Source organism: Sebastes fasciatus, chromosome 6 (assembly GCF_043250625.1).
Source record: "Sebastes fasciatus isolate fSebFas1 chromosome 6, fSebFas1.pri, whole genome shotgun sequence".
In the NCBI taxonomy this organism is placed as follows: Eukaryota; Metazoa; Chordata; class Actinopteri; order Perciformes; family Sebastidae; genus Sebastes; species Sebastes fasciatus.
The window spans coordinates 23334144-23352157 of record NC_133800.1 but is presented as its reverse complement, the minus strand read 5'-3'; the positions used below and the strand labels follow the sequence as shown (position 1 = coordinate 23352157).

General features: G+C 40.4%; 1 protein-coding gene and 1 long non-coding RNA gene across 4 annotated transcripts in view; both read right to left on the bottom strand.

Annotated features, from left to right (window-relative positions):
* Positions 1–2378: 2378 nt before the first annotated feature.
* Positions 2379–18014, bottom strand: part of LOC141769489 (uncharacterized) — a 55741-nt gene continuing 40105 nt past the window's right edge. The window contains exon 3 of the long non-coding RNA XR_012594302.1: positions 2379–2494. This is a non-coding gene — a long non-coding RNA (uncharacterized LOC141769489). The remainder of the gene's footprint in view (positions 2495–18014) is intronic.
* syn1 (synapsin I) lies at positions 4334–15118 on the bottom strand. 3 transcript variants are annotated; one of them, XM_074638583.1, is made up of 14 exons: positions 14973–15118; positions 14231–14709; positions 12809–12866; positions 11748–11839; positions 11457–11613; positions 11259–11348; positions 10266–10328; positions 10032–10174; positions 9222–9296; positions 9029–9131; positions 8800–8937; positions 7207–7276; positions 6560–7058; positions 4334–5334 (listed from the first exon to the last, which is right to left on the bottom strand). In XM_074638583.1, the coding sequence occupies exons 2-14, from the start codon at positions 14602–14604 to the stop codon at positions 5199–5201; spliced, it is 1998 nt and encodes a 665-aa protein (XP_074494684.1). In that variant the 5' UTR covers positions 14605–14709; positions 14973–15118; the 3' UTR covers positions 4334–5198. The 3 variants fall into 3 exon arrangements, with proteins under 3 accessions (XP_074494684.1, XP_074494686.1, XP_074494685.1); XM_074638585.1 differs by having other exon boundaries at positions 4334–5296; XM_074638584.1 differs by having other exon boundaries at positions 8833–8937.

Sequence of the window (18014 nt, the reverse complement as noted above, 5' to 3'; positions counted from 1 at the left end):
TTAGGCTTAGGGAACAAAACTACAACTTCTTTAGGTTTAGAGAATAAAACTACAACTTCTTTAGGTTTAGGTAACACAACTGCAACTTCTTTAGGTTTAGGGAACTAAAATACAACTTCTTTAGGCTTTTATACCTTCTTTCGGTGATCTACCATGCGGATAAATGATAAAAACCTACTAGTGGGTATAATAGGCCCCTATTGACCCACATCTATGGGGCTTATAGTGACTGATAACGCCTATTTAATAGCCTGACAACAGTCTAATCGCTCTCTATTGTTTGACCCTCAACTTGGATAAGGAAAAAAATACATTTCACGTTGCAAACGGGAGAAACTTCAGGAAGACTAACGGAGGAGGAATCTCTCTTCCAAGATGGACAGACATGCTTAATGTTCAGACATAATAAAGTAAAACTTGTACCGTGTTACTGTTCTATATTCAGTCAATAACAAATAAAACAGACATTGTTGGTCATAGACTTTATTAGGCATCTGCATGTTTTAATAACATACTCATTTTCACATAATATAGCTACATTGCATATAACATCAAATATTTCTTTTACATTTAATTCAATAATCCACCATGATTTACATTATGTAGTATCTTTAATATCCTCAGCTTTTTGATTCTTCCACTTACATTTATGATACATTTAAATCTGGCAGGCATCAACTGACAATCGGTTCCACTCAAATTTGTAAGGATTTAATCTTTTCACAATGATTATACGATGCATTTAGAAAACAATAAAACAAGAATAAAACAATGTACATTCACAGTCAGATACATCCACCATAAATAATGTAAACTCTTACAAAGAAATCTGTGAATATCAAAAACATAAATACATAAAACTACTTCATTGCATTGCTGTCAGTCTCAGGAGGTGCCGTGGCAAATGGTATGTGTAATATGGCCGACAGGCCTCTGAGCGACAGTGTGACATTTTTCAAAGTTAACCATCCGTGCTAATCGTGATGGCTCATTTTCATAAATTACACACTCAGCGTAACAATTACACAAAGCTGCTCTTACTGATTCTCTTGGCGTTGGGCACATGCTGACACTGAGTCACTGTAAAATTTAAAAATGAAGCCCTGAATCACTAATGCATAAACTTACAACTCCAGATAGTCCTGCCTCATAGAGAAAAAAATTAAGCACTTACAAAATAAATAAAAGAAATACACAAATTTATGAGATAAAAAGTTTAGAGACACACATAATATCAACAAGCACAAATAGCAGCAGGGGATAAAGGTGACAATCTGCATCACTCCGAGCTCTGTACAACACATCTATTTGGTTTGACCAGTTACGGAACAACATTTATGCACCATTGAGCACAAGGGGTCACTGTGGCTACACAAAACACAGGCAGCATGAAGAATCAGCAGGGGAACCAGGACTCCTTTATTTATACTTTTGGCTATTGGGTCTTCTCTAAAAAAGCGTGGTATTGCCATACTACGTCGACATTCGAATGGAAAGCACTCCTTTCTGGAAGACATTTTTAGTGCCTGTTTTTCAGTAGTGATCAAAGAAAGGGTTGTCAGTGCGAGGGAGGGGGGTTGCAGGAAGTACTAAATCTACTGCATGGGTGCATCCCAAAGTCGACATTCCTATACCTTTACATTATTTCTTTATTGTATAGCCTCTTTTTACAGACTAAGAACCCGTTGAAAAGCGGGAGGCATATATGGAAGCAGAAAATCTGCTGCATTGTATGATACAGACGTAAGTGCAAAATCACAAATCAATGCTTTGACTAACTGCTAAACCAGGGGTCTCCAACCAGTGGCTTGCTAAAGGTCCAAAGACTATCTACATACATTTCATAACACAAAGTCACGTTTTAAACCTGTTTCAATTTCTATCCAATCAAATTCAGAGACTTCGCGCCCCCTTCTGACACAAAATGAATATTTGCCAATCAGCTGTCGTTTAAACGCGTTACACTGCTTTCAACTTTGGTTACATTGGTGACGCCGTAACATTGATGTTATAGCCAGGCCAATAATAAAAGGCTAAAATTAGGGCTGTCAAAGTTAACGCGATAATAACATGTTAACGCAAATTCGTTTTAACGCCACTAATTTCTTTAAAGCATGAACGCAATCGATATTTCGGAGGTTGTAGTGGGCTCAGTTTTGAAGCTAGAGTGAAGACACTGGTATCATATGAAACTAGAATACCTAAGGAATCCATTGGTACCAAATGGTACATTGGTGTGATACTAGCTTGTCGCGAAAGAGGTTAAATCACGCTCCAAACTTGGCCATTTTCAAAGGGGTTCCTTGACCTCTGACCTCAAGATATGTGAATGAAAATGGGCTCTATGGGTACCCATGAGTCTGCCCTTTAAAGACATGCTCACCTTATGATAATAACATGCAGTTTGGAGCAAGTCATAGTCCCACTAACAGCTGTTGTTCCCTGTTTACCATGTTATGATTTGAGCATATTTTCTTTATGCTAAATGCAGTACCTGTGAGGGTTTCTGGACAATATTTGTCATTTTGTGTTATTAATTGATTTCCAATAATAAATATATACATACATTTGCATAAAGCAAGCATATTTGCCCACTCCCATGTTGATAAGAGTATTAAATACTTGACAAATCTCCCTTTAAGGTACATTTTGAACAGATATAAAATGCGCGATTAATTTGCGATTAATCGTGATTAAATATTTTAATCAGCCCTACTAAAAATATACCATTTTTATGAGGAATGGGTAATAGAGTTTTTTTTCACAAATGTGAATGACAAATGTGTGCTTCTCATTTGTGGTGCGAGCGTCAGACGGTAAAAAGACGTGGAGCGCCACTTCACCAAAGTCCACAGCGACTTTTCATGGGCCTTTCCGGCTGGTAGCAGTCTACGAACAGAGATGGTAAAGGAGCTGAAAACAATGTTTAAAATACAACAGTCTCTGTTTACCACACTGACGAAGAAGGCCAACGCAGCAACAGAGGCTTCGTTTTGCGGCGCACATCCTAACGAAACGCAAAAAGCCCTTTGTTTATGGCGGGATTGTAATAGAGGTGATGACTGCGGTGGCTGAAACATTATTAAAGGACCATAAAAGTAAGACAGAAATTACGTCTGTTATTGGAGATGTACAACTGGGTGCTATATGAGTAGCTTTCGGCCACTTTCATTTGGTCAAATTAGCCCTCAGAGGAAAAAAGGTTGGCGACCCCTGTGCTGAACCCTAAAATCAACCTGACATAATCCATTAACTTACTGTACATCCACTAAGCTGGTTTACAGTCAGAGTGTTTTCATTACATTGCTTTGAAATCAAGAAAATATAAAATGAAACTGTCTATAAATAATCTAATTTTTCGCTAGCTGTACCTGAACAGTTGCAAACCTTGCCTGTGCTGTATCCTACTGAACCCACACCTGTCACACACGCAGCAACACCCCAGGTTGGGAACACCGAGTTGTTGCTTTGTCAAGTGGCAGATGAATAACCCTGAAAATATAAACTTCGTACACCAGTCAGTGTCTCTGTATTCAAGTATAATTTTGCAGTATACTCTGTGTGCAAATGCGTCTGAAACAATAGAAACATTCTACCTCATTAAAATGCATGCTTTTCCTTTGTTAATAGTAAACATCCACAATAAAAGTGTAATGGAAGACCCTCAGCCACACACAAGTGTCACAATCAATTGGACATCCCTGAGACAGCTCCATTTGATCTGACGTCCTTGTCTGTGTAAGGCATGCTTTCAAAGGTGGAGAGCCTTCGGGGTTTTTGTTCTTGTTTTTGTGCGACAAAAAAACGGGAAGAAAAGTGGCAGCAACAACGTACTCACAACACCTACTAGGTTACTTTACTAATTCAACTACATGTGACGACACGGTTACAAGCGCCAATGTCAGGGGTTGGAAAATGCGACCATTGCCTCCTGTTGACATGCAGCTAAGACATCACCATGAGCGGTCAACAGCTCGAGCTAACACTGGACATCCTATGTGTGCAGCTGTGCTGAGTTAGGGACTGTACAAAAATGATTAGGGGCAGGGCGGTCAGAAAAGGGGGAGGGTAGGGCTGGGCGATATTGAGAAAAGCAAATATCACGATATTTTTGACCAAATACCTCGATATTGCGCTGATGTTGTAGAGTTGACCATTGGTGCTTCTACAAAATATTTACACAATGAGATTTTTGATAAATAATCATTAATAATGTGGATATAATGACTAATTGGGTAAAGGCAAATAATAGATCAGCTAGAACAGTGTGGAGAGAAAATTATATCGCTTTACTCTAATGCAGACTTTAAAACCAGTAAAAGACAACAAACCATAGTACGATATCCTAAATCTAAGACAATATCTAGTCTCATGTCACGGTATCGAAATAATATCAATATATTGCCCAGCCCTAGGGGAGGGTTTTGTAACTTAGATTTTTGCTGGGGATGGTCTTTTATCTTACCGCATATTTCTATTTTATGTTGTTTATGTGTGATTAATTATATAAAAATAGATAAAATAGTTAGTAAATCAAAAATACAGTTTTAATGTGTGCCATGGAGGTGCGTTTTGCCATATGCTAAGAATATAATAACTGTTTATTTTGTGAGCTCTACATTCAAAAATAGACAGTGGCTGTATTTTTACTACTTTGTTGTGTTAGCCATAAATATATTATTCTGAGACATTGAAAAACACTGAGGAGGGCAGTATTTTCTTTTTATAAAATAAACTATTAGATTTCGCACTCCTCCCCACCCCAATCATTTTTGTACAGTCCCTTAATTCATTTGGTTGGTCGGCTAACCAACCAAAATTCAAACATAAAGATCACAATGACTTTTACAGCACCAACAAACAAGTGGGAGCAGTATTGTTTCCTATTTTTGTGAGTTCATGCATATACAGGCTTTTTTTTAGTGTTTAATTTGTGCGACACAATTAGTAGATGACGTACTTAAGCTTGAGGCGAGGCAAGGAATGTTTCAGATATCGGTGCCTAAATTTACCGTGTGTTCTACTTTTTGTTCGTTTTAAAAGACTATTAGGCAGTGGGAGTCAAGTGTGTACATTTTCGTATTGGGGTCAATGTACGTGAATCCTGTTGGTCTTTGTTCGTTGGGGGTATCTGTCCTTCAGTTTGCCTGTCCAGCTTTCTGTCAGTAGGAGGAGAGGAAGGGGGGGCTTATGCCATCTCAGTCTGAGAAGAGACTGGCAAAAGATTTGCGTAGATTGCGAATGGTTTCAGCCTTCACCTCGTCCTGGCTAAGGCTGGCTCGTGGCGCTGGGGTTTCTGGAATGTTGAAGGTATTTGTAAGAGACTGGGACTTGCTATAAAGAGAGGAAAATGGCAATAGAGGAAAGGAAGAGGCTATTAAAGTCATGCAGCAAACCCATGGAATGAAAAGACATGGAGCACAGCAAGACAAGAGAGAGAGGCAGGAGAGAAAAGGCTCAGTAAAAGATGATAAAAGCGCATTCCATTCATTTTCTATGGTCATTCAGTATCACCTTATCATTTCAAGTTAGCTTTGATATGATATAGTGAATGACCTTTCGGGATGCAAAGATATAATTGGCTATATCAGCAATAGATGTCAAGTGTTTTATGTCAAGAGAACGTAATGCAATCTGATTAATATAATCCCAAATCAGGGTCAAGCGAGTCATTTGCCCATGAAAGCAATAAGCAGGAGAATGTATTGACCTCTAAGGTTGAAGTAATACAGATTTCTTTGTGGCGACTGACTAAATCAAAATTAGTTATTAAAGTTGTCAGTGGAAGTAAATGGTCTGTTTTTGAGTTTAGCTTTATCATTTTTTTTCTGCAACACAAAGTTTTGCATCATTCATCAGGCTATTATTTGAATTATATGCAACATTAACTGAAATATTTTCTATTTTTCTTGTCCCACTTTAAATTTTGTGACTGAATGTGAATCAGAAAAAAGATAATTTGAACTTAATTTACATGATATGACAATAATATTGCATATTTTTATAGTTTTATCAAGAGTGATTAAAATCTAGATGGCAAAATGTATATTTCTGTCATAAATGAATGCTTTTATATGAAAGCATATCATCTATCAAGTTTGATATTAAATAAATGTTGTTGTTTTTTTATTTCTAAAAGTTGAACATTACAGTGTAATTCACTATATAAATAGTTATTCACTTATTTCTATAAGTTGGATTTACAGAACTTGATCACCTGTGTCTTAGAATATGGACATTATGGACATACTGTATTGTGACAGATGTGATAGATTGATTATGGTTATGAACAACTACAAGCCAGCTTCAGCTTGTTGTCTTAATGTATCACAATCTGCAATGTTGTGTTTTGTGAAACTGCTGCTGAAGGATTGAAAATGTAAGAATCAATAAATCATGCACATTCAAGTGGATCATTTGTAAATAAAGAGCATGAATAGATTTGTCACGTGGCATGCATATCTCAGGCAAATAGTAAGAAAGGATCAGCTGTAAGGTTCACTTTATGTAAAATGAGAGGAAACTGATCCCAGATCATTTCTCATATACAGTTACTTACTTTAGTTGTGGAGAGCCGCCCATAGCCGGGTTGTCCTGACTGGGCTTCTGTGGGGGCTGAGGCTTTTGCTGCAGCGGGGGTCGCCCTCCTGGGCCCCCTTGGCCTTGAGCAGCAGGTCGGGGCTGCTGGGTGGTGGGTCCTCCAGGGCGACCTTGCTGGCCGGGAGCCCTCTGTTGCTGTGCCGACCCCTGTGACTGCTGCCTAGGGGGGTGGGCAGGCCTCTGCTGAGGAGGTTTCTGGGTAGGGACCGACTGTTGCCTCTGAGTTTGAGGTGAACCTCCCTGGCTTCGCTGAGGAGAGCCCTGACCAGAAGGAGGCCTCTGGCCTTGAGGAGCTCCCTGACCTGGTGGCCGTGGCTGGGCTGCAGGTCCTTGGTTAGCCTTAACTTGGGCACTGGTGTCACCAGTAGCAGGGTTGGCAGCAGATTGCTGGGCCTGTGCAGGAGGTTGGCCTTGAGGCTGTGGACGCTGCTGAGGTGGGGGACTTTGCTGAGGACCACCTATGGGAGAAAAACGAAAGCAACGATCAAATGCAAATACTTTCCTAATATCTTTGCCAAGACTTGGAAATAGACATGATGTCTAAACAGAAACAAATGGTATCATTTAACTTAGTTTTTTGTTCATGTGAAAAGGTCGAGTTCTTACCCTGAGGTGACGGGCGCTGTTGAGCCTGTGGTACTTTGGGCTGTGAGACAGGCTGAGGAGACACTGTTCTCTGCAAAACACATGGGAGTCCAAAGGGCAGAAAGTAAGGGGCTGTTCACATGCCGCATTTTTTGCGTGCTCAAATCTATTGTTGTCAATGTAGACACTGTCGTGACACGCAAGTATTCCCAAGCGCTCCTAAGCGCCTATTTTTCAGGGTGCGATGGCTGCGCCCCAAGATAAAGATAGTTCAACTTTTGTTCTTCAATGCTGCAGTGCGCACCACATGTCATGTAACGAGGAATAACCAATCACAGCCGGCAAATATCTTTTCTTTCTTCCTAAAATATCAGTCTACGGTAAATATATGGAGAAGAATTTACAGCTTTACAGATCACTGTCCCATTGTCAGTGGGACAGTGATCTGTCCCACTGACAATGTTACTTGCTTCACCCTTTCTGTCCGAGGACGGCACAACATCCAGTTGAAAGGTCAGCCAACTTGACTGAGAGAAATCTAGCAGGAAATCTGCTGAGGGATTTTGGTGCTGGAAATCAATTTGTCTTTGTTTTGACTATGTTTAGTTTAGTCAGTGAGGCTTACTGCTAAATTACTGCAACTTCATCATCGTCATCGTAGCACGCAGGTTTCGGTTGCTTAGTAACGCAGGCGCGACAGTAGCGCAATCTCCCAAGCACCTTGGATAAAAGCAGCATGGCTGTTTTTCCCCTTAATGTGCATCGGACGAGAAAGGAAAGAAAATTAGCGAATGATAGAAAATAATATTTAGAGAAAATTTTTTAAAAGGATCTGTGATTGGCCTCTTGTTTGTATTACCCATGAATATGAGATACATCTCCACTTCTACGCTGATGACACTCAATTATATTTACCCATTAAGCTTGACATCTATCCTTGAAACCGTTTTTCTGATACCTCAGATGTATATGTCAGCTCACTCAATGCACCGGAAAATACTGTGAGACTGTGAAAAAGTATTGTTCCAGTCAGACATACTGTAAACATGTATTTTCATACATTACCCTACATTTTGATGTCTACAATTTCACAGAGTCAGACTGCTAAAATATTGGTGTTTATATCCTTTGAATCAATAATATTTTTAAATTATCAAAATGTCTTTCTACGATTTTTGTCCAGGGTCTTTACCATGCTGTCTTTTGCAATGGTTTCACCAATTGTCTTGAGTTTGGTCAAAGTGGTATTGTTAGAATTCTCACTATATCAAAAAGGTCAACCACATACCACACATTTTACACTCATTAACTGCTCATTCATGGGTCATTGGTTTGTTATTTAAAGCCTTGCATGGACAGGCACCACATACACATGTACTGTATGTATTTCACTGTTTATTTAATCATCTGTTTAGACAGATATAGCCTGTATCTGTATGATGTATGGAGCAGTATACAGTATGTCCTCTTTTAAAGTAAGATATTCTGAGAAACCTTGTGTGTATCTATGCACCCTAAATAAAAACAGACCTGACTTGACATATATTACTAATAAAAATAAAGACAATTGAGAGACTACTGGAGCAAAAAAAACAGTATCTGTGGTTTGAGCACCTGTGTTGGCTGCCCGGTTGTGGAAGAGCTTACAGTGCGTGGAACGGCCTGATTCATCTTAGAAATCACCAGCTCTGCAATCTGAATGCGATCCTCGTCCTGCTGGTCCCCAATCAGCGGCATCGAACAGTCGTCAACCTAAAAACCCACATGTGATGGATTTAATGGATTTCCCTTATATGATCACAAACAAATATTCCCCTGATATCAATACACTGCCTTTTAGTACCTCTATAATGTAGTCCTTGCCATCTTTACCATGCAGAGCCTCCACAGCACAGATATCCAACCCTCCAAAGATGTCAGCGCAAGAGTCCACCCACAGTCTGTACCTGTAATAACGTGTTAAATAGAGCTATAATAGCACAGTGAGACATTACATGATTGACAGTCTCATCTCCTCTGCATTTATGAGCTCTTACTTGTCTGACATGGCCACCTGCTCCAGCATAGACGAGCCAGTGTTGGTTTTCCAGTTGCCAGAAATTGATGTCCTCCTGTTCATTACAATTTAAAAATTATTTTGATGTTTAACCACTTTCATTTGTTATAATAATCAGCCAATTAGACTGTTGTCAGGCTATTAAATAGACGTTATCAGTCGCTATAAGCCCCATTGATGTGGGTCAATAGCGGCCGACTGCACCCACTAGGTTTTATCATCTCTGAAAGAAGGTATAAAAGAACACGACAGCAGCCTCTAGCGACCGTAGCAATTATGACGGGCAGAAGCGGAGGTCAGGCGCTGTAGTATAGATAGTGTGAAACTCCATAAGGGGTGGAGGTCGGGGACGATAGATGGGACACAAAACACAGGGTTTTCACCAAAGAGAACGGAGTTTGCATCCTGTGGGAAACCAAGAATGTGTAGTTGTCTTTGTGTTTGTAGTTACTTTAACCTAAAACACAATGTTTTTCCCTAAACTTCACCAAGTGTTTTTTTGTTGCCTAAACCTGAAGAATTTGTAGTTTTGTTGCCTAAACCTAAAGAAGCCTTTTTGTTCGTGTTCAAAACGTGATGTTTCATTCAGTTTTACAACATGTTAGAACGTTTTGCTTTTAAGTTTCACTTTCACTTTTACAACGTAGTAGGTGTAATAGGCCCCTAATGACCCACATATATGGTGCTTATAACGACTGATAATGCCTATTTAATGGCCTGATCACAGTCAAATCGGGTGCAATAATGTACCGACGGTGTGTTGGCTCTTTGGTAGTAGTCTTACACTCACATATAAGCTTTGTAATGGCTGCCAATCTTCTGGATGCGGACGTCATACTTAGCATCGATGAAGGGCTCAGATGTGGCGTAAGTCTTGGTCAGTGCCACGACACTCGCAATATCTTGAAAATCATATTGATTGTCTACTTTCACCTGGAGTAGCAAAGGTCAAAATATAAATACACTGGCTTATATCGGTCCCAGAAATATTGTGTTCACATTGAATTGAGTACTTCAGTACTACCTTTCCCATTCCTGAGTGAGCATGGCCCATCTTTACCACTACGGGGAAGCCAGGGGAGGTAATCTGTAACAAGAGCATTATCACATTTATCATAATAACTTCATCATAGCACTATAATTAGGGATGCACCAATTTATCGGCCTAACATCGGTATCGGCAATATTCCCCTTGTTGACTTGTTGTTTTTATCTGTTATGTCGCATCAGTTTTGTGCTGGCTAAAAGTTTTGTTAATTATTAAAAGAGAGAAAATAAAAGAATCTTTTTCATGTGAAAGAACGTTATATTAAAGGTTTTTTCATAAATTTGTATGATTGAATTTGTGCTCATTCAAAGGTAGTGCAATGAAATGCTTAATGACTTTAGACTATATACAGTAGCTCAGTTTGGTTTTTTTATAATGAAAATGTCTTTGTTTCCCTGGCACAAAAGAGTACTAAATAACAACAAAAACAAAATTGTTATTTTAAATATTAAATTGGTATCGGCCCTGAAACTTCACAATCGATGCATCCCTAAATCGAATTAATAAAACACCAACTTTCAATGCATTTCAACCAAATAGAAGTGACACACAGCACCCATCCTTTCTGCAAGAGATTCTGATTCATATTGATGGCTTGAAAGCCAGCCCAATACTGTCAGCCTGTGACTGCAGGGGTGGAGACGCCTGCTCTGCAGCAACAGACTCAGCCTACTGTAACTGTCACTGACTTCTTGGCAGACGAATAATCAAAATCTCTGCCTCTACCCAGAACGGAGGAAAAAGAACAAGACACTCCCCAGAAAATTTGATTGGTCTCAGCTGCTGCATGAGATGGAATATTGACATGGAAGTTAATTATTTCCCTCCTGAAATGTGACCCGCACCGTGCAGAGGGATGACCTGTTAGTGTGTGTCTCTTTAAGGCTTCAGCATTAAGGCATACCCATTATCAGCACAAGTGGGAAGGGGGAGGAGAGAGAGAAGGAGAGCAGATGGCAAAGAACTCACCATTTCCTTGTGGTTTGGATAGTAAACCTGCTCTATCAGTGGGAACTCCTCAGGGCCCAGTTGCTTGGCCACTCTAATCATCTGAGCGAACTAAAATGGACACAAGGATGGAGCATTTGTAATCCCAAATTTAAGTTTTATATGTCCATGCAGGTGAATTCAATGTGTTTTCAAATGAATTAATCAAATAATACTTACCACCCATGGCTTGTCACAGAAATTGTAGAGAGAGTGCAGAGAGTTAACACTCGGCAGTCCAGCATACTGCAGTCCAATCACTATGTTTCGGTGGTCTCCGTTCTTGTCCATGCTGAAGGCGTGCTGTCTGATCAGCACAAAGTCTGGCTTAAAGGATCTGGGACAGAGGACATTAGCAAAATATTAAACTGCATCGCAAGACAAACTGAGGCACTTCCATTCAGGGAATTTCAGCAGATTTCAACGGATTAGTAAACTTCTTAACTAGAGACATTTTTGCAGAGTACTTACTTAGTAACCTTATGCCCATTCCTGATCGCTTCTATGTCCACGTTGTAGGTGCCCATGGAATTGACTACCAGGCTGATTTCGGTGAATTCTGCCTAAAAGGACGACATCGAGGTCAGTTCAACACCATCACAGCAGCAGGACAGTGAATGATCACCTGTTCTACATGAGCCAGGTTAAACAAAAGGGTACAATTATAAAATGGCAGACTTCATCTGACGTGTGTTCTTCCTGTTTAAGGGGCCACAGGGGAAATAATGGAAACGCCAGCGGAACATGAAGTAGAGGGACAAAAATAGGAAGGGAGGAAAAATGTCTCAGGCAGCGGAAAATATTTCAAAAACTTTCATGGTGTCCTCAAAGTGCTGTTGGGTAGATTCGAGCATAAATAGCCTCTGACACACATGTAGTAATAAATATCCTTATAAGAGTACACCAAAATGATTAATGGTCAGTTGTTAGGCTGTACAAACAACTGATTTGTCCATAAAAGAGACTACAATTAAACTTTGCATTAATCAGAGTGGCTTTGTGGAGGCAGGTGCCAAATAAAATGTGTTTCTCTTAATCAGATGTCAAGAGGGCAGCGTGGGAATGAATGCAGCAGCCCTCTCTCCTGTCAATACCCTGGGACATTTATCATTCTAAGGGCTCTCTGTGAGCACAGTAATAGCTCCCATTGTGCTGGATGTTTCATGTTATTTATTGAAGAAACCATAAATCATTTAATGTTGCCTGTTGTTGATCAGTGCACCCTAAAATGCAAGTTGACATATTAGTAAGGTTTACCCAGCAAAATGACTCACCAAGGGACTAAGAGATGCCTCCCAAAATAAAGACGTGAAACCAAAATGGGATCAAAGTGAAGTAACATCCCTCCAACAAAAGTTCACAGTTTGGTTACGGGGTTCAGTAAAGCTGGACTGGTTTATTTCAGCTAGTCCAGTCACTAAGGTCTTTATTTTACAAGTTCCCTGTCCTCCTAGTAAGGACTAAAGGTGGACACTAACACAGGGTGAAGCAAATAGTTATGAAAAATAAGTAATAGTATGCGTAAAACCTACCTGTTCTACCTTGATGTCAAATTCACCGTGGACTTTTCTTCCTCTGAAGACCTTTACCCTGCATGTGAAATGAGGATTTCAATCCAATTGTATCCAGACACAAAATACGAATTTCATTTAGCAAATTTCTCCTGCACAGTAATTGACAGCTGACATTTCCCCCAGCATTTGCAGAGCATCTCAGAACTCGGAGAATATTCCTGCTCGATGAAAAAGTGATGTGAAATACATGAATTAAAGGGGATCGCCACCCAAATTAAGAAGTCCAATATGTTATTTCCATAACCTAGGAAAGTTCAATCAATATTTGTGAACATGAGCTACTCTCTCTCAAAGCCAGAAACCAGAGAAGTGAGTCTCAAACTGGAGATGTCATAGGGTATAAAGTGTGGAGCTGCTCCATAGACAATAAATGGGAGACTGATTTTGTGGACCCACAGATTGTTTGTTTTCTTTTTTTTACACCTAAATGAGCTTTATTCTATTGTAGTGTTCTCAGTTGTGAAACAGAAAATGTCCCCATATACTCAGATCATTCCTCTGGGTGCTCTCAGTGTCATCTATAACATCTCTCCTCAATCATTGTCTATTGAGCGGCTCCACACTTTATACCATATGACATCACAAGTTTGAGTTTTAGCACTCTAGTTTTTGGATTTGGGAGACAGTTGTTCATGTTTACTAATATTGTTTGGACTGTTTTAGACCATAGGAATAATATGTATGAATTTTGAAAATGGGTGTAGTAGTTTTCCATAGATACACACAGTTTTTACTGTAGCTGCTGCAACTTAAACAAAAAGGTAAAGATATGAATTGGACATGAGGACATAAATACTGGTCCTTGCCTTGTACATGCACCCTATGACTTATAAATATCCATATTATCTGCCTGTTGTGACAGTGGGAGAACCACAGGGGCCTGCCAGGATGATGGACAGATCTGCATTGGTTTATTATCACCTAGGGTGTCATTTTGGGACAAGAGCGCAGTGTTTTATCCCTTTTGCCTTGTGCAGCAAAGCACCAATGAGCATGCATAATGCATACTTCCTTGTGCACAATTTTCTCTTGCATCCACTCGACTTGAAAACACCTGCATCATCATACCCGGTGCACTTGGCCTATAATTAAGCATTTTAATGTCAGAATGCATACAGGAGCAATAGCTGATCGTCAAATGAAAATGGCTTCTCTGCCTTGTAATCTGTTGCACCTTTTTGCCACGGGCACTATCAAACACATGACTTCTGCAAGGTGTTTCAGGTCTGTTATACGTGATATATATCGCACAGCATGCGAGGTGAATCATATGACCTTCCAGCTGTTATAGACTTAGGCCACACTGCTGCAACCCACGGTCTGGTCTGGCAGGCACACATTTTTTTTCGTCTAGACGAGGCCAATGCGCACTGCTCTTACCAGTCGGTCTGCTGGTCGTCGATGACCAGGAGCACCTTGGCACTGCTGGAGACTCCAGCTCGGTCTGCTGCCTCGGATAAGGTCGCAGCCGCTGCAGCTGTGGTCTGTTTGACAGCATTGGAGATGGATGAGAAGAAGCTAGAGCCTCCTCCTCCTCCAGATTGCTGCTGCGGCTGCTGAGGCTGCTGCTGCGGTGGTTGCTGCGGCTGGCTGGCGGACTGGCGCCTCTCCGTCGGCCCAGGCGACACTGCGGGGCTTTGCGGCTGCTGCTGCGGCTGCTGCGGCGCGTCTGGGCGTTGGAGATCCGTCATGTAGCCATTGGGCAGGTTGGACATGAAATTGCTGTCCGAGAGTCGTCGACGCAGGTAGTTCATGATGGAGACTTTCTAAAAAATGACGGAAATATCCTCCAACTGGATGCAACTTGGTGCTCAGGAAGAATGACTAGGCTACTTTCCCATGCACAGAGAAGATGTCACCTAAAGAGAAAAAAGTCTTTAGTATCATCAATTAGCTGCGGATTTTCATACCTGATCACAGTAGTATAGCCTATAAGGAATCGTGACTGGTGTAGCTTGAGGAATTAGCTGAGGTGCAACAATCACACAGCCTCTTGATAATAAAGAAAAAGGGCTGAATCAAACGAAATAAACCTTTTTCACATTTATATATATTTATATATTGTGTTAATAAACCCACATATCAAAGCAACCACTGTAGTTTTGTCATAATGAAAGCCTACCTGGGAGTGTATCCAAACTGATCCGCCCCAAAGGATGAGGTGATGATGATGCCTTATTATTAGCTATTATTATAATAAGGCTGTTATCTCTCACAGGAAAGCCTACATGTAATAGTTGCCTCTCATGTCCTCTGTGCAGGCGGGCATTGAACCTGTGAGATGAAAACTACAATCCTTCCTGCATCATCACCGCCGTCCTGCCTGTCCTTAGCCTACCCTCGAGCCCTAGTTCGTTCCGTCTGCCCTGCGTCACTCCCAGTCATCCTGAGGGAGAGAGAGGAGCCTGCAAGGGTGCAAGAGAGTCAAGGTGGGAAGTGTGCATGACACGACTTCCTGGTGTTGCTTTCAAAGTAAAAGTCTTAATTATTATTCTTATAGAATTTACAGTCTGAGGATTCTCAGAAGAAAATGCTTTTTGACAATCTAATTTAATAAAAAAACAAAAACATTATTAATTGTAGTAACACGTTTTTATTGCAAATAGGGAAATAAGACAAGATAAGATATTCCTTTATTAGTCCCGCAGTGGGGAAATTTGCAGTTAACGTTGACTTAACGGCCACAGGTGTCACTGTTACAACCAATTTCTGATTCTTACAAACAGTCCCTTTAATATGTTGGTATTATTTTTACATGTTTTTTTAATATTCACTTAAAGGGACTGTTTGTAACTTTTTAAGCGTATAAATGTACCGGGTCGGGACACGTGCGCTCGCATATGCGCGCTCGCGTGTGGCTGAAGTCTCTCCCCCTCTGCCTGTTTGCCTTCAGACACCGCGCGCGTTCTCGCTGTCTCACTACACACTGCAGAAGAGTTAGTTTAGCTCTGAGAATATCTAGTGAATGTACAGTGGACGTTTGTGCAGAAATAAATGCTGCAGCTCCTCCACACCAACAGAGGTTTTCCGTGTCTTGTGAAGTGACGGGGCTCCGCAGCGAGAAACGTTATCACCGGCACCCAGTCAGAGACGGTAACGTTTCTCTCTGACCGGGTGCCGGTGTCTCTCTCCGGCTGCGTCCGGAGGCGATAACGTTTCTCTTCCTGCTTCAGCCCCGGCACCGACCCGCTTTTCGAAGGCAGGAAAAGCCAACACTAGGATCAGCAGTGATTCATGGAGAGTTCGCGAGTGATTGACAGCGGCTCAGAGACGGCAAGGCTCACAGCTCCCCTCTAATTGGTTGTTTTCTTCCGGACTTTGAAATCTTGCAGATGCCATTAGGAGCATCGGAGGACACAGAGGCACATGATTTTTTTCAGATTACCTGTCTCATGCACTACTGTCAGGATATATTGACCGTTTTATAGAAAATAACTTTTTTTTTAATCATATTTGCTCCATTTCTACCCACTGCAGCTTCAAAGAGGACCTATTATGCTTATTGTAAATGGAATATTTGGGTTTGGGGCATATTGGTTGTACAAAACAAGAACAAGCACCTTGAATAAGTCATCTTTTGATTATTTTTTTTTCTATTTTTTGACCAAATAGTTAATAATTTAAATGAAAAATAATCAACAGATTAATTTTAATCCCTAAATCGAAGTATTTAAAAGAGTGGCAGCTGAAATCCCTCAAATATCTTGCCAATGTTTTAAGTCTTTTATGCTATTAACTGGAAAATTATAACATTTCCTGTATGGTCCAGTCTGTGTGTGTCTGACTTGACGCAGCTCTGTGGTTGGGATATGATGGTGGTGCTGATGAGAGCGGGGTGTCAGGGGCGTAGCTCACTGTCAGACATGATGAGCTTGCTGTTGACTCCACGGGATGCTTATGGCTGTTGATGCGAGGTTGCATCCTGTTGTGTTCAATAATGCAGCAGCGGCACACTTACTGACTGTCTTTCAGGCCGCTGACAGTGTGTTACTTTTGATTTTCAGTGAGAGATGCGCCATCTGTTGGTGACACCCAGAGTCAGTGATCAACACAGAGCCCCAGGGAGTCCCAGCCAGGCCTCTACTATGGAAACTGCACTGAACCATGTCCACAGTGGACACAGGTACACCTTACTGAGTGCATTTCTTACATTAATCAGTAGACAGATATTATAGCCTGTTATGCTGACAAAATAATGAAAATAATGAAAATGCATTTAGTGCAGGGCTTGTAGAATATTGGTGCTTAAAATTAGATGTTTAATGACCTTTTCTGCACAACTAAATAAGTGTTAATTTAAATATGCTTTGACAAGACTTTTTTTTTATTAAACTGATTTATTATCAGTTTATCAATTTAGTGATTGATTTATTGATTGATTGTTAAACCCCTCACATTTTATGTTCAGTTCATAATTGCTGCCATTTCACCAAAGGGTTCATTTATTTCTGAACATGCCTCAGTATTGACTGCTGTGCATACAGTATACAGTAATGGGACACCTCAGTCAAAGAGCAGCAACAACTCTATAAAGCAAGTTCAAGTATTATGATATTACAAAAATATAATGATTCTTATCATTATTTACTATATGATTAACAATATCAATATATGGCCTATGTTTTGTCTTGTTCATACCTAGTACCTTCAGTCCCCATTTAATAAATCATTTTTAGGAATTAATGTACTACTATGTAATGAATTTTTAAAGAGTACTGATGTTCATTTTGAGCAACACCTTGTTCACATACATGTTACAGTGTCTTCTAATACGAAGAAGATCCACTGGAGGGATTTCAATTTCTCATATGGGAGTATTACTTTATCTTGAGGATTGCGTTAACAGCTGGGACAGAGTGGATAACTACTTCCTGTGTAGTGAAACTAAATACACTATCTCTAGGGGGGATTGCAGGTCAACAGTAGCTAGAGTAGTTAGAAAGCAACTATGCCATTCACCACGCTCATACTCAGCCACACCCTCTTCACTTTCAAGCTCAAAGTGGAAACCTTCTGGCTATTCCTCACATTTTACTCACAGTTTTGAAATATACAGCAGTACATTTTTGGCTATTGTTATTTTTCTTTACCATATTGTTTTTAGTTATGTCCAACCTATTGTGGGAAAGCTATTTTATCTGCTGATTCTATATGTGTTAGCTAG

Excerpts from the sequence above, each read along its gene's own strand:
- syn1 (XM_074638583.1), bottom strand. The coding sequence starts at position 14,604 with ATGAACTACCTGCGTCGACGACTCTCGGACAGCAATTTCATGTCCAAC. Across the intron at positions 11,349-11,456 it reads TCTGTGACAAGCCATGGGTG|TTCGCTCAGATGATTAGAGT; the intron begins GTAAGTATTATT and ends TGTCCATTTTAG. Across the intron at positions 8,938-9,028 it reads GCAAGGACTACATTATAGAG|GTTGACGACTGTTCGATGCC; the intron begins GTACTAAAAGGC and ends GTGGGTTTTTAG.